Genomic DNA, 22,480 nt, shown 5'->3' with positions numbered 1-22,480 from the left:
GGATGCCAACCACAATTGCAGATGAGTGAATGGAGCCTTAGAGTGAGTTCAGCTTTCCCAGTCACAGGTTTAGAGTTTAGAGTTTCCAGAGACAGTACCTTGTATATTGTTTACCACGTTGTTCAAACACATGGCACCACCACTTTCTTGACCATGTATCTCTCCCACAGCCTCTCCGCCATCTCCACATTCACCTTCCTCCACCCACATTGACTCAGCAACCTTCTACTTCGTCATTAATGGAGATCCTGACAAACTTTCCATATTTAACAGCAGCCTCACTGTCACTGGATCAGTCACTCTCAGTGTGCCACTGGTGTGGTGTCAACATCCAGTTGGAAAATGTGGCTGCTATGATGAGCCTCCTGCTCCAGGCCTCCAGCTGCCTTATTGATGCAGTCATAGTGTGTCCACGTTCTGCTCTGACACCTGAAAGATCCTCCAAGGGTAATACCCTTATTTTGACCAAAATCCAAATATAAAGCCCATGATCTGGATATTTATCAGGATAGGTGTAGGACCTCTTACAGTGTGCATCTGATTACATTGCTGGCCAGGCCATGCCCCATACAGAGATCATTCTATCTTTTTATAGCCAGTTCTGTATTTAACACAAGAGGACACAATGTATACATAAAGGAGCGAAGGCTTCACCATCATCCTAGAAGGAGATTCTTTACTGTTAGAGCAGTGAGATTAGGGAGCACATTGCCACAGGACATTGTGATGATTGGTTCATTGCGCAAGTTAAAGTGGGTCCTACCTGCTCTTCTTGAAAGATTTCATAATATGAGTACTATATTACTATAGATGAGTTATTGATTCACAGATTTATTCTGACTGCCAGAATTTGTGTCTGGAAGAAATTTTCCTCCTAATAAAAGGCAACTGGCAACCAGTGATGGTCAGTTCTCAGTGTTCGCCAGTGAACACATGCGGGCTGCCATCTTTAGTAAGGTAGACTCACCCATCCGCGACGCACAGGTAAGCTCTTACCTGTGCCGGGAGCCGGTCTGAAATAAAATGCAGTCAACGGGAGCAGGCAGTACCAAGAACAGCCGCCGGGGGCCTTCATCGGGCTGTTCTCGGAACTGCCTACTCCCGGTGACTGCATTTGATATCAGACCGGCTCCCTACACAGGCACAGGTAAGGGCTTACCTGTGCATCGCCGGACGGGTAAGTCAAGATGGCAGCCCGCATGTGTTCGCTGGCAAACACTGCGAACTGACCATCACTGCTGGCAACCACCTGATAGGATTTTTTGGACCTCCTCTGGGTCAACACAGTAGGATTATAGTTTATTCTTGGTTAACATGTTATTTTTCCACCTTATAAACTATGCAACTTTTAAATAGAAATATGTCAAAAGGTTTCTCCTGTGGGCTAAGACAGTCGTAGATCAGTACATAGAGAACTACTATCTGATTATACAGAAAAGAGCTGTACCTACACATTGAACAGAACATTCTCACAATTGCAGATCAGGTTGTGTTTTCTCTCTCTGTGCTACGTGGGAGAGCTCTGCTGGAAAAGCTGGTTACAGTCACTGTTGTATCCTACTGGCTTATTCACATAAAGAGGGAGAGGACAAAGGATAGGATCTCCTCCCTCATATAATTTGTACTAGGAGAACCAGCGAGATGAGGCAGGCGATAAAAGGGCTCCCTGACAGCTTTTATCTGTGACTAGACTGTTACATGGTGAGTATTCATTTTTATCACAATAGGCGCTTTCTGGTAATATTTCTCATATTTTAGAAGACACAAGAACCTGCAGCAATCTCATTTTCAGAGCAGAAGGAGGCAGCATTTTTCACTTGCCTTGCAGTGATGAGCCTTGCTATTATGTACTCAGCAGTAACGTTTGATGAAGCAGTGAGTTATATCGAGTTCAGTGTTTCCATTTTTATCTCCACAGCAGTCCGCACATCATGGATAGCACAGTTATTATATAGGCATCACGCAGGACAAAACAGATTCCCCTCCAAGCATGGCATTGAAAATTGAATTGGCTTATTTAAATGAATCCTGTATTGTGAATTCAGGCCCCCAAACCTGCTACTGGTCTATTACTCAGGAAGGTGACAGGTTTACGTCGATCTTCATTTATAGAGTGGAAGATTCAGCACCACTTAGAAAAATTACTTTAAATGACCTGTATGGTCATAAGTACCAAAGCCCACTTAGGATTCCTCTCTTAAATTCTTTTTAACCCCTTAAGGATCCAGGACGAGAATGCTCACCCTAAATGGCCAGTACTTTGTACCCCAGGGGGAGCATTCTGATCCTGCGGTCCTTCCTCCCCCCCCCTCCCCATGTGCGATGCCACAATCAGCAGCACGGATCCGGCTGTTACTGATAACGCCGATGCCAGTGGATTAACCCCGCATATGCTGCCCTCAGCGCTGACAATGGCATATGGGAGGTTTGCGCTCCCTCTCCTCATCCATCCTTTCAGGGACCTGATGGTTGCCATGCAGTACAATACTGGAGCTGCTCCTCAGAAGAGTCAGGCTGGTTGGTCCCTCTTCAGGTTTGATTGATGGCCCAAAGGCCAGGTATATCATCCATGTCACAGCAGGGCACAGCCAGCCGGAGCCACACCCCTCACTTCACTGTGCATGCGCTGATAGCTGCTTCCCATAAAGATATAGGAGTGGGAGATTTATCAAAATGATTGTAAAGAAACACAGACTTAGTTGCCACCTTTCATTTTTCAAAGGGGCTCTTAAAAAAAATAAAAGGTGGAATCTGGTTGCTGTGGACAACTAAGCCAATTTTCTGTTACACCAATTTTGATAAATCTCCCCCATAATGCCAAAGGTGTGCTTTAAGTAAATGGAACCACCTCATGGCTGTATATGGAATGCCTACAGGTCTGAGCATTATTTCTTACCTGCACCCAGCAGGGTTTTAGCATTTGTATCACTAGCTGCAACATAGACATTCATGAATATATCTGATATAGCTTACTAAAAATAAATGCTCCAACACATACCATAAGGCTACATTCACACAAATAGAAAGACGGATAAACTGTCAGTTTTGAACGGAAATTTTTTCACTGGTGCCATTTTGAGAAACGCACGTTAAAAAACGGTCCTATTCAATTATATGGGGGCTGTCAGTCAGTGAAAACAGACAGGATTGAACATGTTCTATTTTTTGATGTCCGTTATGTAATGGATCTCCTGGCACCCCGACCGGGTGCCTCCGTCGATAGGTGCTCCAAGTGCTTCCCGAGGACTCCAAGCACTCCACTTGACACCGTAAGCACTGCAGACCCCACGAACCTCCGAAGCTTGGTTGAGGTCTCACCGTCTCCTACCCACCATCGGCCTACGACAAGGCTCCAGGCTCCAGTGGGTGAACCTCTCCTAAATCCAGAGAGCAGGAACAGCTCTTACAAGAGCTAATAGTATAGCCAGGGGAGTATAGCAAATCTTCAATGTATAGCAATCCCCAGTGTCGATCAGTTACCCAAACACCAGCCTCAACATGATGAAGGGTAAAACAGGAACTCTTTATTGAATACACAGCATTGACTTATATACACATGACATACTGAGGACACGACATAGCAGCCATTCCTGTACAGTTTAAACCCAAAACTAACCCTATTCAACAAACACAATGGCATTGTCTGTGACGCAATTAACAAACACACTGGCATTGTCTTTGATGCAATCAACAATGAACATGCAAACAGATATCTTCACCCCCTCCATAATGAATGAATGGGAAGAGGAGACACATGTGATGGGATTATCTCCTGAGTGTATCATAGGAGTCGGCTGCTATTATAATCAACTATCTTAATCCCATCACTAACACAATCAGTGGGAGTCTCAGTGCAGAGTTAACCCTTTTTGTGTTGCTGAATCCACACCATGCCTTTTTAAAGGGCAATAGGAAATATGTGGCATATAAATTACACACATAAATCAGGGTTCATAGTTCCTTGTAACCCCAAAAGGTCTGAGGGGGTCTCCATAGTTCTCAGTCCAATGTCTGTAGGAAGGAGGCTGGCCCTCAGGCTTCTCCAGAAGCCCCAGTGACGGTTCAGTTCATCACATTTCTCCCCTTCCAACAGTAGACTAACCAGGTACCTGACCTCCCGAGTCGAGTAGCCCACCCATAAACAAACACTGGTCCTGTTGAACTCTGGGGCCTGGCTCTGTTCTGTATGTCCCCAGCTGTTGAGTGGGCATCTGCTACTCCTTGCTTCATTGTTGTTCTCTAGCTTGGAGCTGTAGGTACTTGGTGGGCTGAGGCCGACTGCGCTCTGCCCAGATGCCAGCTCCTCCGCTAGTGGAGCCAGTGGGGAGTCAGGCTCTGGACAATAGGATAGGGGAGGACAGAGGCCGACTGCACTCTGACCAGATGCCAGCTCTTCTGCTGGGGTAGCCAGTGGGGAGTCAGGCTCTGGACAAGAGGATAGGGGAGGGCAGAGGCCAACTGCGCTCTTCCCAGATGCCAGCTCTTCCGCTGGGATGGGGTCAGAATCCTGCCCCCAGGACCTTGTTGTGGATCAGCTGTGAAGAGGCGGGATCGTTTACCTCCCCCTCCTGGCATTCCTGCGGGGTTGGTGGGGGATCCGTACCGGCCGTCCAGCATCCCGGTAGGCCTGGTGCAGAGACTGCGGTCCCATCTGCACCATCGGAGTTAGGGGTGCTGTCCCCCTGTGGTTGGAGAGAGAGACCGATTGTCTCCTCTCCCTTCAAGGTACACTGCCGCTGGGGAATGGAGACGATGCTCTCCTCTCCCTGCAAAACATACTGCCGCTGGGGAGCAGGACCAACTGTCCCTACTCCCTGAAACTCCGGCTGCCATTGGGGATCTGGGCCGACTGCCCAGCATCCCTGTAGGCCCGGTGGAGAGATCTCGGTCCCATCTCCACCTGCCATATGGGGTTCCCCCCAGGACCAGTCTATGAGGTCCCCTACCTCTGTAGCTGGTACTGAAGCAGGGGATACTTCAGTCGGGTCTTCCCAGTAAACCTCCACAATATCCTCCCAGCTGAAGGGCTCTGGATCTGGGTCTGACACTCTGCTCTCTCGCTGAGCCCTCTCACTGGAGTGGAACAGCTGCTGGTAGTCCTGTTCTAGCTTCATCTCCCGGGTCACCAGGTGGACCAGGTCTTGCTCAATTTTGTGAGTGTCGTCCCAGTCATACCTGCTCTCCCGCCACTCAGAGAGGTCCCTGAACCGGGCTTGTGTAGGACTCCCAAACTCCAGCTCTAAAAAAGTCTCCCATAACAAGCCAGGACCATCAAACTCCTCTCCCTCTGGCTTGTCATGCTCAGCTGTCCTGGGTAGGTACTGTGCCCCATACCACCAGAGCGCCTGGTAGGCATATTCCAGCCACAGCCCCTGCCATGCTAGGTGTTCCAATTCCTTTACCCATTCCTCCCGGGGCTGCTCTCCCAGGAAGGGCATCCGGTGGGCTACTTGCTTCTGCAACCGCTGGTCTTCCATGGGGAGTCTCTCGTCCCGCAGATACTCCACAATACCCAGTGCCTGGTACCAGATGCCTTTGCGGGCTGTATCTCAGTCATCCATGACACCCTCATCGTACTCCACTGCTGTTTCCATTATGCTGTAGCCAGGGGCGCTGTACGGATACTAGCGTTGCCCTCAATATGTTCCACGAACGGTGTCTCCGAGCTGCTCCTCCTCGTACTAGGACGCCATCCCACTGCTTGTCACCAATGTAACGGATCTCCTGGCACCCCGACTGGGTACCTCCGTCGATAGGTGCTCCAAGTGCTTCCCGAGGACTCCAAGCACTCCACTTGACACCGTAAGCACTGCAGACCCCACAAACCGCCGAAGCTTGGTTGAGGTCTCACCGTCTCCTACCCACTCTGGACCTACGACAAGGCTCCAGGCTCCAGTTGGTGAACCTCACCTAAATCCAGAGAGCAGGAACAGCTCTTACAAGAGCTAATAGAATAGCCAGGGGAGTATAGCAAATCTTCAGCGTATAGCAATCCCCAGTGTCGATCAGTTACCCAAACACCAGCCTCAACATGATGAAGGGTAAAACAGGAACTCTTTATTGAACACACAGCATTGACTTATATACACATGACATACTGAGGACATGACATAGCAGCCAATCCTGTACAGTTTAAACACAAAACTAACCCTATTCAACAAACACAATGGCATTGTCTGTGACGCAATTAACAAACACACTGGCATTGTCTTTGACGCAATCAACAATGAACATGCAAACAGATATCTTCACCCCCTCCATAATGAATGAATGGGAAGAGGAGACACATGTGATGGGATTATCTCCTGAGTGTATCATAGGAGTTGGCTGCTATTATAATCAACTATCTTAATCCCATCACTAACACAATCAGTGGGAGTCTCAGTGCAGAGTTAACCCTTTTTGTGTTGCTGAATCCACACCATGCCTTTTTAATGGGCAATAGGAAATATGTGGCATATAAATTACACACATAAATCAGGGTTCATAGTTCCCTGTAACCCCAAAAGGTCTGAGGGGGTCTCCATAGTTCTCAGTCCATAGTCTGTAGGAAGGAGGCTGGCCCTCAGGCTTCTCCAGCAGCCCCAGTGACGGTTCAGTCCGTCACACGTTATTCACTGGCCATAAAAAAACTGCAGTATGCATAACCTATAGAATACCATTGTTCTTAAAATGGTCATGTGACGGCCATTAATAAAACTTCCCTCATCGTTTTTCGTCGTGTGAATGTAGCCTAATACAAAGTGCCAGACATGATATAATAAACTACAGGCTTTACGCACATTGCTATGTACATGATCCCTAACATTTATTATTTCTTCACATTCAAAGGAATTTTCAAACAAATAAAATGCTAATTACTATAAGGACAGCTTTTATCCTTGTATATATAGCTGTCATAAAAGAATAGTTTAGGTAATCATCCTGACAAAGAAACCAAAGACAATGTTCTAACCTTTTCTCAAAAGAAACCTGTCATCAACTTTATGCAGCCTTCACTGAGGGTAACATCAAGTAGTGACAGAATCACTGATTTCAGCACTCGGTCACTCATGAGTTAATATTAAATGGATGCCATGAACTTGCTGTATAATTATTGCAGACCATGGTGGAGAGAAATCACGCGCTGCCAGTTCTCCTCGCTTACCTGCTGATAATTGGGGGACAACGTAGGATAGAACTTCCAATCATAATCAGGTAGCTCATGAATAACCGTGACTCTTCTCCAGCAGCACGTGACTCTTCTACGTCATGGTCTGCAATGATTATACAGCAAGCTCTTAGAAGCCACTTAAATGGGCTGTCTCACTATAGAAAATGGTATTTATCATGTAGAGAAAGGTAATACAAGACACTTACTAATGTATTGTGATTGTCCATATTGTCTCCTTTGCTGGTTGGATTCATTTTCCATCACATTATACACTGCTCGTTTCCAGGGGTTATGACCAGGGGTGGGATTCAAATTTTTAACAACAGGTTCCCTACTCAACGGCAGATACGCGGCGTCACGACACATGTTTACATATACATACACCATATATATGCAACACACATACACATAAATACACCATATACATGGTACACATACATAAATACACCATGTATACACTACACACACATACCACAAAACTTTTAAAAAGCCTAAGGAGCTAAACTATCAGTGTCGCGCAAAGTTTTTTTCAACAGAGCTGGCCCACACCTCTAACTCCTCCCAATGTCTATCTGTACATGTCCCAACCCTGCTTAGTCTCCATTGTGCCCCCCACACAGTAGTTATGCCAGATCTGAGATGGTTGGGAGGTATGCATACATAAACAGACTATATAGACACTACACTCATATAATCACATATACAATATACACCATACAGTATATAAATGACACCTAGGCTACACTTACAGTAGATTACCTACACCATATACATTTTATACACATTTGTACCTAGCACTAAAGACATATTTGCAGACATATTATATTCTGTGCTATCCAGAATACAGCACCACATACATCTTACATCAAGTGACTTCTCCTCTGACGCAGACCTTCTCTATCTTTATCTTCTCCTTTGAGACCAGACCGCCATGATGATTTTTCACCCATCTCTCGTTTCTGCAGTTTGACAAAAGACATCTTAGGTTCCTACTTTTTCATCATCCTCCTACCTTCTTAACAACTCACCTGCCACCTTCAATAATAATAATGTGCACTAGTTCAAAAATGCTCCCGTTCTGTATGCCAGTACAAAAAAATTCCCTCAGTGCCCCCAGTTGAGCTAATGTCCCCATAGTGCCCCTATAATGTGTGCAAGTATAAAATACTCCTATATAATGTCCTTAGTAAATGCCCGCATAGTGCTCCTCTCCTCTTCCCCATAGTGCCCCATAATGTGCCAGTATAAGATTCCCCCATAGTGTTACCCAGAATGTGCCACTATAAATGCCCCGTCTTAGTGCCCCCATAATATGCCCCCATAGTGTTCTCCCCCCCTCCAACACCATAGTGTCCCCATAATGTGCCAGTATAAGATGTCCCCATAGTGTCCCCCATGATGTGCCAGTAATGCCCCTATAGTGTCCCCCATGTGCCAGCAATGCCCCCAGTAGATTCCCCCCATAGTGTCCCCCATGATGTGCCAGTAATGCCCCTATAGTGTCCCCCATTATGTGCCAGTAGTTTCTCCCATAGTGTCCCCAATGATGTGCCAGTAATGCCCCCATAGTTTCCCCCATCATGTACCAGTAATGCCCCATAGATTCCCCCATCATGTGCCAGTATTGGCCCCAGAGTATCCCCCATCACGTGCCAGTAATGCCCCCATTGTATCCCCCATCATGTGTCACTAATGCTCCCATAGTATCCCCCATCATGTGCCGGTAATGCCCCCATCATGTGCCAGTAATGCCCCCATAGTGTTCCCCATCATGTGCCAGTTATGCTCCCATAGTATCCCTCATCATGTGCCAGTAATGCCCCCCATTGGGTCCCCCATCATGTGCCAGTAATGTTCCATAGTGTTTCCCATCATGTGCCAGTAAAGCCCCCATAGTGTTCCCCATCATGTGCCAGTAATGCCCCCATAGTGTTCCCCATCATGTGCCAGTAACGCCCCCAGTTGATGCCCCCATAGCACACCACATAAAAGAAAAAAAAACACTAATACTTACCTCCATGCTGGTAGCAATGCAGGCCTCTTGCGGCCTGTGTCCCACGCAGTACAAATCTTGGCTCAAGCCTAGTGCCTGCAGCCTATCAGAGGAGCAGGAAAGGGAGACGCCTGTCCCTTGCTCTGCTGCATCTTCCCCTGACCTGCTGCCGCTGCTGCCGAGCTTCGGATCGGGATTCAGTCAGCAACACGGTTTTACGATCCGGCTGTAATTCTAACAACCGGATCTGGAGAACCGGAGCGAACCGGCTGAATCCCATGCCTGGTTATGACCACCCTACATTCCAACAATGGTGGCCGTGCCAGGCCCACGAGAGTGCTTGTAGGCTGGTGCCTTTTCCTATAGTGTGCAAGCACTGCCACCGATGCTGGATTTCAGGTTGGTCATAATCATGGAAACAAGTAGGGAATAATGTGATGGAAAAATGAATCAAACCAGCAAAAGAAGCAATATGGTTGCTTGTAGTAACTTTCTCTACATGATACATGCCATTTGCTGAAGTGAGACAACCCCTTTAATATTAGCTAATGAAACTCCACCGTGTGTGGCAGTACCCGTATAGTTATCCATAGTGTACATGTGGCAAAAAGAATCCATTCACATTATCAAAAGAATTACTGCTTCTGCACATACAAATGCACATCCATCATATAAGGCAGCATATATGACAGGATGTTTATCACTCGCTTTGTAGCTATTAATCTTTTAAACTATATACCAGTATGCTGTATTTAGTAACATATTTCTTTTCTAGAGAAACCATGCTCCATTTCCAGGCTCGCTGCCATGCTTCAGCTTTACGTAATTTCGTAGCTCATTATTCTGTTAAAAAAGTAGAGAAGCCACTGGACAAAGTGCATTATACAAAACTGTTCATAAACAATGAATGGCATAATGCAGTCAGTGGGAAGACATTTCCAACTGTGGACCCATCTACTGGAACTATCATTACTGAAGTGGCAGAAGCAGACAAGGCTGATGTAGATCTTGCGGTTGATGCTGCAAAGCAAGCCTTCAAGCTGGGATCTCCCTGGCGCTGTATGGATGCGTCACGAAGAGGTCAGCTTTTGAATCGTCTTGCAGATTTTATAGAGAGAGATAGAGAATATTTGGCCTCCTTGGAAAGTCTGGATAATGGTAAACCCATTTCAATGTCTTATAATATGGATGTTGGGGAAACAATCAAGATATATAGGTATTTTGCAGGGTTTGCAGACAAATGGCATGGAAAGACTATCCCTATGGATGGAAATTACTTTTGCTATACCAGGCATGAACCAGTTGGAGTATGTGGTCAAATTATTCCATGGAATTTCCCATTGGTAATGCAGAGCTGGAAACTTGCACTAGCACTAGCCACTGGAAACACAGTTGTCATGAAAGTTGCTGAGCAGACACCACTATCTGCTTTATATGTAGCTTCTTTAATAAAAGAAGCTGGATTTCCTCCTGGTGTGGTGAACATCTTAACTGGCTTTGGGCCTACTGCAGGGGAAGCAATATCAAGACACATGAACGTTGACAAAGTTGCCTTCACAGGCTCCACCAAAGTTGGCCGACTAATTCAACAAGCAGCTGGGGAATCAAATCTTAAAAGAGTAACACTGGAACTTGGTGGAAAAAGCCCATGTATTGTCCTTGCAGATGCTGACCTGGACGAAGCAGTAAAGCAATGTCATGAAGCTCTGTTTTTTAATATGGGTCAGTGCTGCTCGGCAGGCTCCAGAACCTATGTTGAAGAATCTATTTACAATGACTTTTTAGAAAGGACCATTGAGAAAGCCAAATCAAGAAGAACTGGAGACCCCTTTGAATTAGACACAGAACATGGGCCACAAATAGATAAGAAACAATTTGACAAAATTTTTGACTACATTAAAAGTGGTCAAAAGGAAGGAGCCAAGCTAATGTGTGGTGGAGAACGCCATGGGAATGAAGGCTTTTTTATCAAGCCAACCGTCTTTGCTGATGTCCAGGATGACATGAGGATTGCAAAGGAAGAAATATTTGGCCCTGTACAATCAGTATTTAAATTTCGAAAGATAGAAGAAGTTATTGAAAGAGCAAATAACTCAAAATATGGACTGGCAGCGGGTATATTCACTAAAGACTTAGATAAGGCAATGCGTTTCACTCAAGCATTACAAGCCGGTACAGTGTGGGTCAATACTTATAATATTGTGGGTTGTCAGACACCATTTGGTGGCTATAAAGAATCAGGAAATGGAAGAGAGCTTGGAGAGGATGGACTTAAAGCTTACACAGAAGTCAAATGTGTGACAATAAAAATTCCACAAAAAAATTCTTAGCAATTTGAAAGTCTAGAGAGAATGTGCAAAAATGTACAATAGATAACACGTAAAATTCTTCAAAATAATTCAGATTTAATACCAATATTGTATTTGTATTTACTATCACCATTATTAAAATTTATATAAATACCTTAAAGAGATTTTCCGGAGTGTAACAACCTCCATTAAAATAATTTTGTAATGCATTTCTTATACCTTCATCACTCCTATCTTCCGTTCAGGGCTGTGGTCACATGACCATCTCCACCCAGCTATTTCTCATTTCCTGTGATCTCATTTTTATGGGCGTGTCAAAGCAGCAAGTGATAGAAAAGTGTATATATATATATATATATATATATATATGTAAATAGTGGCATGGGAGGAGCTAAAAACTAGCTGGGTTGTTATGGGCGGTGCTGAAGCTGTGTCAGAGAAAGGAGAAGTGCATCATGGGTTTGATTGGATAAAGCAACTAAAAATGCTACATATAGGCTGTCATAAAAGTCATAAAAGTCGGAGGGTCCAAATTAAAAAAAAAAAAAGATGTACATGCAGTAAGCAACAACATGAGCATATCTGCTAAAAACAACAGTTAACCCCTTTAACCCACTTTGGTTTCATACTTTACCTCTATCTGCTACTGATTTTGTAGACAGACACACATATAGGTTTTTTCCTCACGGATTGTACAGAATCTATAAGTAATTATGGAATATTTCAATACATCTCATATCATGGAACTATAAGAAAAAACAGTGCTGATGCACCTTTTACTAGCTCTTCATATTGTGCTGTTCCAATATTATTCCTTCTAAAACTCCATGAATACATTGACAGATGGGTGTTACCAAAGCTATGATTCTACACACTCTGACATTATTTGATAAGCACATAAATGCTAAATAAATGCAATAATGATATAAGATATATTCCCAGTTAACTACCATAAATGAACAACTCATAGCAATAAAGTGTTGACCATCACTTAGAAGAAGCAGGTGAATTCTGAACCAGTTGGAGGCACGTGCTCTGTATCTAAAGGGCTTTTATACTGGTGAAGTGGGAAAGATTCAAGCTTTGTGACGGTCAGCAAGTGAGGTTTTGATAGCAATACTTAAATATTATCCATCCTTGAATATTATTATGTTTTTTTCTATCTCATCTGATTGATTATGTCTTTACACTGAATAATGCATCAGAGTCTCCTAAGCGCCCCCTAGAGGCAGCTAGAATTTTATAGTTCAACACTATACGTGGAATTTGAAGCTCTGTGTTATAAAATGGAGAACAGTGAAAGTAATGACGGAGCAGATAATTACAAAATGATTGAGAGACACACACTCTTTAATTTTCTGTAACTTGTGGTTCTGTTATGATGACCAGTATATAATTATGTCTTCACACCGTGGTGCTTTGTACTTGCTTTGTTTCGTTTGTGTAATTTTCATTTCCTATCTATTATTATAAAATTGAATATTTTATTTACTAGCGGAGATTTATTACGGCCAGTGTAATCTACAGGATGCTGTGGGATGTCTGAACACCAGAAATGTAAATCTATGCCTGCTATAAATGACAAGGAAAGTACAAAACAGCAAGACATTGAAGTGTGAGCAAAAGATTCTCAACTTTTGTTCTCCAGAAAACTGATGCACGTGGTTAATAAATTCCCAACCTGTGTCTGACGGTGTAAGAAATGTGTATCCTGAACCTTTTTCTTATCATGGCAATTAGAGATGAGCGAATCAAAGTTGACGAAGTGGAATTCGATCTGAATTTCAGGATAAATTAGATTTGCACCGAATCCGAATTTCCTCACGCTTCGTGGTAACGAATGACATTTTTTCCTAAAATGGCTGCTGCACGTGTTAGGACATTGAGCAAGGAACTCTGGAAACGAGGGATCACCCATAATGCCATGCATGCAGCCAATCAGCAGCCAGCCAGCCATGTAATATCATAGCCCTATAAATAGCCTCAGCCAGCTTGGATTCTGCCATTTTACAGTGTGCTTAGTGCAGGGAGAGACGTCAGCAGGCGCTAGGGACAGTGATAGGAAAAACTTTAAAACTTTTATTTTGCTGTATAGAAGTTCAGGGAAAGGATAGGGAGGAATCTTCATTCCACAGTATTGAAGCAGAACAGGGTTCAGTAGAGGAGTTTACAACCTGGGTAATAGGAACAATCCTATTACACCTTTCTGCACTGATTGCGGATCCAAATTGCCATTATACAGCTCTGTAATACCAGCAGATCGTGCTTGTTATTGGGGTGCAAGTGCTGTTTGATACAGTCATTAATAGAGTTTATTACAAGGAAATATTTCTACGTCTTATTTGCCCTTGTGCGGTGCAGTTATATGTTCTAAAGCATTTTTGGCTTGTATTAGTGGGAAAAAAGGGCTTATTAGCCGTTGTGTGGTAACATAGTAACATAGTATATAAGGCCGAAAAAAGACATTTGTCCATCCAGTTCGGCCTGTTATCCTGCAAATTGATCCAGAGAAAGGCAAAAAAAAAAACTGTGAGGTACAAGCCAATTTTCCCAACTTAAGGGGAAAAAATTCCTTCCCGACTCCAATCAGGCAATCAGAATAACTCCCTGGATCAACGGCCCCTCTGGTAGCTATAGCCTGTAATATTATTACACTCCAGAAATTCATCCAGCCCCCTCTTAAATTATTTTATTGTACTCACCATCACCACCTCCTCAGGCAGAGAGTTTCATAGTCCCACAGCTCTTACCGTAAAGAATCCTCTTCTATGTTTGTGTACAAACCTTCTTTCCTCCAGACGCAGTGGGTGTCCCCTCGTCACAGTCCTGGGGATAAATAGATGATGGGAGAAATCTCTGTACTGTCCCTTGATATATATATACAAACCGGATTCCAAAAAAGTTGGGACACTATACAAATCGTGAATAAAAACTGAATGCAATGATGTGGAGGTGCCAACTTCTAATATTTTATTCAGAATAGAACATAAATCACGGAACAAAAGTTTAAACTGAGAAAATGTACAATTTTAAGGGAAAAATATGTTGAATCAGAATTTCATGGTGTCAACAAATCCCCAAAAAGTTGGGACAAGGCCATTTTCACCACTGTGGGGCATCTCCCCTTCTTCTTACAACACTCAACAGACATATGGGGACCGAGGAGACCAGTTTCTCAAGTTTAGAAATAGGAATGCTCTCCCATTCTTGTCTAATACAGGCCTCTAACTGTTCAATCGTCTTGGGCCTTCTTTGTTGCACCTTCCTCTTTATGATGCGCCAAATGTTCTCTATAGGTGAAAGATCTGGACTGCAGACTGGCCATTTCAGTACCCGGATCCTTCTCCTACGCAGCCATGATGTTGTGATTGATGCAGAATGTGGTCTGGCATTATCTTGTTGAAAAATGCAGGGTCTTCCCTGAAAGAGATGATGTCTGGATGGGAGCATATGTTGTTCTAGAACCTGAATATATTTTTCTGCATTGATGGTGCCTTTCCAGACATGCAAGCTGCCCATGCCACACGCACTCATGCAACCCCATACCATCAGAGATGCAGGCTTCTGAACTGAGCGTTGATAACAACTTGGGTTGTCCTTGTCCTCTTTGGTCCGGATAACATGGCGTCCCAGATTTCCAAAAAGAACTTCGAATCGTGACTCGTCTGACCACAGAACAGTCTTCCATTTTGCCACACTCCATTTTAAATGATCCCTGGCCCAGTGAAACCGCCTGAGCTTGTGGATCTTGCTTAGAAATGGCTTCTTCTTTGCACTGTAGCGTTTCAGCTGGCAACGGCGGATGGCACGATGGATTGTGTTCACTGACAATGGTTTCTGGAAGTATTCCTGAGCCCATTCTGTGATTTCCTTTACAGTAGCATTCCTGTTTGTGGTGCAGTGTCGTTTAAGGGCCCGGAGATCACGGGCATCCAGTATGGTTTTACGGCCTTGACCCTTACGCACAGAGATTGTTCCAGATTCTCTGAATCTTCGGATGATGTTATGCACAGTTGATGATGATAGATGCAAAGTCTTTGCAATTTTTGCGCTGGGTAACACCTTTCTGATATTGCTCCACTATCTTTCTGCACAACATTGTGGGAATTGGTGATCCTCTACCCATCTTGGCTTCTGAGAGACACTGCCACTCTGAGAAGCTCTTTTTATACCCAATCATGTTGCCAATTGACCTAATTAGTGTTAATTGGTCTTCCAGCTCTTCGTTATGTTCAAATTTACTTTTTCCAGCCTCTTATTGCTACTTGTCCCAACTTTTTTGGGATTTGTTGACACCGTGAAAATTGGAATCAACGTATCTTTCCTTTAAAATGATACATTTACTCGGATTAAACGTTTGATCTGTCATCTACGTTCTATTACAAATAAAATATTGACATTTGCCATCTCCACATCATTGCATTTAGTTTTTATTCACAATTTGTTTAGTGTCCCAACTTTTTTGGAATCCGGTTTGTACATAGTAATTAGATCTCCCCTCGGTCGTCTTTTTTCTAAAGTAAATAACCCTAATTTTGATAATCTTTCTGGGTACTGTAGTTGCCCCATTCCAGTTATTACTTTAGTTGCCCTCCTCTGAACCCTCTCCAGCTCTGCTATGTCTGCCTTGTTCACAGGAGCCCAGAACTGTACACAGTACTCCATGTGTCGTCTGACTAGTGATTTGTAAAGTGGTAGGACTATGTTCTTATCATGGGCATCTATGCCCCTTTTGATGCAACCCATTATCTTATTAGCCTTGGCAGCAGCTGCCTGACACTGGTTTTTACTGTTTAGTTTGCTGTTTATTAAAATTCCTAGGTCCTTTTCCATGTCAGTGTTACCGAGTGCTTTACAATTTAGTATGTACGGATGATTTGCATTATTCCTTCCCATGTGCATAACCTTACATTTGTCAGTGTTAAACCTCATCTGCCACTTCTCTGCCCAAGCCTCTAATCTATCCAGATCCATCTGTAGCAGTATATTGTCCTCTTCAGTGTTAATTACTTTACACAGTTTAGTGTCATCTGCAAAAATTTATATTTTACTGTGCAAGCCTTCTACCAGATCATTAATAAATATATTGAAGAGAATAGGGCCCAATGCTGACCCCTGAGGTACTCCGCTAGTGACAGTGACCCAATCTGAGTGTGTACCATTAATAACCACCCTCTGTTTTCTATCATTGAGATAGTTACTTACCCACATACAGACATTTTCTCCCAGTCTGAGCATTCTCAATTTATATACTAACCTTTTATTTGGTACAATGTCAAATGCTTAGGAGAAGTCCAGATATACGACATCCATTGATTCACCACTGTCAAGTCTAAAACTTACCTCCTCATAGAAACTGATTAAATTAGTTTGACATGATCGATCCTTCCTAAAGCCATGCTGATTTGATGTTATTTGCTTGTTTTCATTGAGATCCTCCAAGATAGCATCTCTTAGAAAACCTTCAAACAGTTTACCCACAACAGATGTTAAAGAGGACCTTTCACTAGAATAAAACATCTAAACTAACTATACAGACATGTAGAGCGGCGCCCAGGGATCCCCCTGCACTTACTGTTATCCCTTGGCGCCGCTCCGTTCGCCCGGTATAGCCTCCGGTATATTCACATGTTAGACTCCACCCAGGGGATCCTGCCGGCGTCTCATTCTCCCATGCTGTAGCGCTGGCCAATCGCAGCGCTCAGCTCATAGCCTGAGAGGTTTTTTTCCTCTCAGGCTATGAGCTGAGCGCTGCGATTGGCCAGCGCTACAGCATGGGAGAAAGAGACGCCGGCAGGTTCCCCTGGGTGGAGCCTAACTATGAAGATACCGGAGGCTATACCGGGCGGCGCCCAGGTATAACAGTAAGTGCAGGGAGATCCCTGGGCGCGCTCTACATGTCTGTATAGTTAGTTTAGATGTTTTATTCTAGTGAAAGGTCCTCTTTAAACTTACCGGCCTATAGTTTCCGGAGTCTCTTTTTGCACCCTTTTTGAATATTGAAAAAAATAATAACAGACATAGGTGCACTCAACATGTCCTACGGTGTAGAACATGTCCCGGGCTACTTGAGAAACCTTGTCGTGGTGTCCGGGCTTAAGACATGTTCTACACCGTAGGACATGTTGACTAATCTCTCAATTTTAAAATCAGTTTGAGAATTAGTGAGACTGCAGAGTGCACCTATGTCTGTTATTGTTTTGTTATATTGTTATATTAATTATCACATCCGCACTTGTTACCTTGTGTAGGATGTCTATTGTGGTACTTGTGGTTCGCCGCGGGCATCCTCCATTGTATGCATTTTGCTGGGGATTGCCATTAGCAACGGGCCACAAGTGCAGGATTTGCTCCCCTATATATATGCACAACTGCATGTGGGTTTGAGCAGCTCCTGCTGATGCCAACCTGTCTTCTTAGTTTGTATATATAGATTCCTGGAGGTGTATAAACTCCTATTTAAATGTGCCTGTTTTCCATCTACAGGTCACATTTAGGTGCACCTGTGAAGCCTGGGCTATATCAGCAAGTCTTGAGTGGGACTCACAGACTCCTCCCTCCTCCCATTGCAAGCATGGCCACATGCTGGAGGTAACTGGTGAGTTGTTTGCGAGTCGGCCCTATGCTCCTGTAATTGGCCCACTGGCTCCTGGTATTGCCCATATGGCTCAGGTAGGAGAGTGTAGGGTCCCGGGCTACTTGAGAAACCTTGTCGTGGTGTCCGGGCTTAAGACATGTTCTACACCGTAGGACATGTTGACTAATCTCTCAATTTTAAAATCAGTTTGAGAATTAGTGAGACTGCAGAGTGCACCTATGTCTGTTATTGTTTTGTTATATTGTTATATTAATTATCACATCCGCACTTGTTACCTTGTGTAGGATGTCTATTGTGGTACTTGTGGTTCGCCGCGGGCATCCTCCATTGTATGCATTTTGCTGGGGATTGCCATTAGCAACGGGCCACAAGTGCAGGATTTGCTCCCCTATATATATGCACAACTGCATGTGGGTTTGAGCAGCTCCTGCTGATGCCAACCTGTCTTCTTAGTTTGTATATATAGATTCCTGGAGGTGTATAAACTCCTATTTAAATGTGCCTGTTTTCCATCTACAGGTCACATTTAGGTGCACCTGTGAAGCCTGGGCTATATCAGCAAGTCTTGAGTGGGACTCACAGACTCCTCCCTCCTCCCATTGCAAGCATGGCCACATGCTGGAGGTAACTGGTGAGTTGTTTGCGAGTCGGCCCTATGCTCCTGTAATTGGCCCACTGGCTCCTGGTATTGCCCATATGGCTCAGGTAGGAGAGTGTAGGGTCCCGGGCTACTTGAGAAACCTTGTCGTGGTGTCCGGGCTTAAGACATGTTCTACACCGTAGGACATGTTGACTAATCTCTCAATTTTAAAATCAGTTTGAGAATTAGTGAGACTGCAGAGTGCACCTATGTCTGTTATTGTTTTGTTATATTGTTATATTAATTATCACATCCGCACTTGTTACCTTGTGTAGGATGTCTATTGTGGTACTTGTGGTTCGCCGCGGGCATCCTCCATTGTATGCATTTTGCTGGGGATTGCCATTAGCAACGGGCCACAAGTGCAGGATTTGCTCCCCTATATATATGCACAACTGCATGTGGGTTTGAGCAGCTCCTGCTGATGCCAACCTGTCTTCTTAGTTTGTATATATAGATTCCTGGAGGTGTATAAACTCCTATTTAAATGTGCCTGTTTTCCATCTACAGGTCACATTTAGGTGCACCTGTGAAGCCTGGGCTATATCAGCAAGTCTTGAGTGGGACTCACAGACTCCTCCCTCCTCCCATTGCAAGCATGGCCACATGCTGGAGGTAACTGGTGAGTTGTTTGCGAGTCGGCCCTATGCTCCTGTAATTGGCCCACTGGCTCCTGGTATTGCCCATATGGCTCAGGTAGGAGAGTGTAGGGTCCCGGGCTACTTGAGAAACCTTGTCGTGGTGTCCGGGCTTAAGACATGTTCTACACCGTAGGACATGTTGACTAATCTCTCAATTTTAAAATCAGTTTGAGAATTAGTGAGACTGCAGAGTGCACCTATGTCTGTTATTGTTTTGTTATATTGTTATATTAATTATCACATCCGCACTTGTTACCTTGTGTAGGATGTCTATTGTGGTACTTGTGGTTCGCCGCGGGCATCCTCCATTGTATGCATTTTGCTGGGGATTGCCATTAGCAACGGGCCACAAGTGCAGGATTTGCTCCCCTATATATATGCACAACTGCATGTGGGTTTGAGCAGCTCCTGCTGATGCCAACCTGTCTTCTTAGTTTGTATATATAGATTCCTGGAGGTGTATAAACTCCTATTTAAATGTGCCTGTTTTCCATCTACAGGTCACATTTAGGTGCACCTGTGAAGCCTGGGCTATATCAGCAAGTCTTGAGTGGGACTCACAGACTCCTCCCTCCTCCCATTGCAAGCATGGCCACATGCTGGAGGTAACTGGTGAGTTGTTTGCGAGTCGGCCCTATGCTCCTGTAATTGGCCCACTGGCTCCTGGTATTGCCCATATGGCTCAGGTAGGAGAGTGTAGGGTCCCGGGCTACTTGAGAAACCTTGTCGTGGTGTCCGGGCTTAAGACATGTTCTACACCGTAGGACATGTTGACTAATCTCTCAATTTTAAAATCAGTTTGAGAATTAGTGAGACTGCAGAGTGCACCTATGTCTGTTATTGTTTTGTTATATTGTTATATTAATTATCACATCCGCACTTGTTACCTTGTGTAGGATGTCTATTGTGGTACTTGTGGTTCGCCGCGGGCATCCTCCATTGTATGCATTTTGCTGGGGATTGCCATTAGCAACGGGCCACAAGTGCAGGATTTGCTCCCCTATATATATGCACAACTGCATGTGGGTTTGAGCAGCTCCTGCTGATGCCAACCTGTCTTCTTAGTTTGTATATATAGATTCCTGGAGGTGTATAAACTCCTATTTAAATGTGCCTGTTTTCCATCTACAGGTCACATTTAGGTGCACCTGTGAAGCCTGGGCTATATCAGCAAGTCTTGAGTGGGACTCACAGACTCCTCCCTCCTCCCATTGCAAGCATGGCCACATGCTGGAGGTAACTGGTGAGTTGTTTGCGAGTCGGCCCTATGCTCCTGTAATTGGCCCACTGGCTCCTGGTATTGCCCATATGGCTCAGGTAGGAGAGTGTAGGGTCCCGGGCTACTTGAGAAACCTTGTCGTGGTGTCCGGGCTTAAGACATGTTCTACACCGTAGGACATGTTGACTAATCTCTCAATTTTAAAATCAGTTTGAGAATTAGTGAGACTGCAGAGTGCACCTATGTCTGTTATTGTTTTGTTATATTGTTATATTAATTATCACATCCGCACTTGTTACCTTGTGTAGGATGTCTATTGTGGTACTTGTGGTTCGCCGCGGGCATCCTCCATTGTATGCATTTTGCTGGGGATTGCCATTAGCAACGGGCCACAAGTGCAGGATTTGCTCCCCTATATATATGCACAACTGCATGTGGGTTTGAGCAGCTCCTGCTGATGCCAACCTGTCTTCTTAGTTTGTATATATAGATTCCTGGAGGTGTATAAACTCCTATTTAAATGTGCCTGTTTTCCATCTACAGGTCACATTTAGGTGCACCTGTGAAGCCTGGGCTATATCAGCAAGTCTTGAGTGGGACTCACAGACTCCTCCCTCCTCCCATTGCAAGCATGGCCACATGCTGGAGGTAACTGGTGAGTTGTTTGCGAGTCGGCCCTATGCTCCTGTAATTGGCCCACTGGCTCCTGGTATTGCCCATATGGCTCAGGTAGGAGAGTGTAGGGTCCCGGGCTACTTGAGAAACCTTGTCGTGGTGTCCGGGCTTAAGACATGTTCTACACCGTAGGACATGTTGACTAATCTCTCAATTTTAAAATCAGTTTGAGAATTAGTGAGACTGCAGAGTGCACCTATGTCTGTTATTGTTTTGTTATATTGTTATATTAATTATCACATCCGCACTTGTTACCTTGTGTAGGATGTCTATTGTGGTACTTGTGGTTCGCCGCGGGCATCCTCCATTGTATGCATTTTGCTGGGGATTGCCATTAGCAACGGGCCACAAGTGCAGGATTTGCTCCCCTATATATATGCACAACTGCATGTGGGTTTGAGCAGCTCCTGCTGATGCCAACCTGTCTTCTTAGTTTGTACTTTTTGAATATTGGCACCACATTTGCTATGTGCCAATCCTGTGGAACACTCCTTGTCAGTATAGAGTCTGTAAATATCAGAAATATGGGTCTGGCTATGACATTACTTAATTCTCTTAGGATATGGGGGGTGTATGCCATCTGGTCCTGGCGATTTGTCTATTTTAATCTTTTTAAGTCGCTGTTGTACTTCTTCCTGGGTCAGACAGGGCACTTTTAATGGGGAATTTACTTTTACATTCTGCATTTCATCTGACAGTTTATTTTCCTTAGTGAATACAGTGGAGAAAAAAATATTTAATAGCTTTGCTTTCTCCTCGTTGCTCTCTGCAACTTCCCCCTCATTGCTTTGTAGAGGGCCGACACCTTCAGATTTATACTTTTTACCATTTATATAATTTAAGAACATTTTAGGTTTAGTTTTGCTCTCTTTGGCAATTAATCTCTCGGTCTCTAGTTTGGCGGCTTTTATTAGTTTTTTGCATATTCTATTTTTTTCCTTATAGTTTTTCAGTGCTTCCTCGCCACCCTCCTGTTTTAGTGCTTTCTTTTTGTCATTTATTGCTTTCTTTACATTTCTATTTATCCACATTTGTTTCTTCTTGTTCCTTAAACCTTAATTCCTATAAGGTATGTACCTCTCACAATTAGATTTTAGGATGCTTTTAAAAATTTCCCATTTTGTGGCAGTATTTTTATTTTTGAGGACTTTATCCCAGTTATTTATGCCTATGGCCTCTCTTAGTTTGCTAAATTGTGCTTTTTTTAAGTTTGGTATTTTTGTTCCTCCCTGTATAAACGCTCGTTTGAAGG

The 22,480-nt window shown here is 44.1% G+C and overlaps 1 protein-coding gene across 1 annotated transcript; it reads left to right on the top strand.

Moving 5' to 3' along the window:
* Positions 1–1,605: 1,605 nt before the first annotated feature.
* ALDH1B1 (aldehyde dehydrogenase 1 family member B1) lies at positions 1,606–11,519 on the top strand. The gene is made up of 2 exons (XM_040420345.1): positions 1,606–1,701; positions 9,922–11,519. The coding sequence occupies exon 2, from the start codon at positions 9,929–9,931 to the stop codon at positions 11,474–11,476; it is 1,548 nt and encodes a 515-aa protein (XP_040276279.1). The 5' UTR covers positions 1,606–1,701; positions 9,922–9,928; the 3' UTR covers positions 11,477–11,519.
* The last annotated feature ends 10,961 nt before the right edge of the window (positions 11,520–22,480 follow it).

This window comes from Bufo bufo, chromosome 2, assembly GCF_905171765.1.
Source record: "Bufo bufo chromosome 2, aBufBuf1.1, whole genome shotgun sequence".
Taxonomy (NCBI): Eukaryota; Metazoa; Chordata; class Amphibia; order Anura; family Bufonidae; genus Bufo; species Bufo bufo.
Note: the sequence above shows the minus strand (reverse complement) of the source record. Positions and strands in the feature narration are given on the sequence as shown.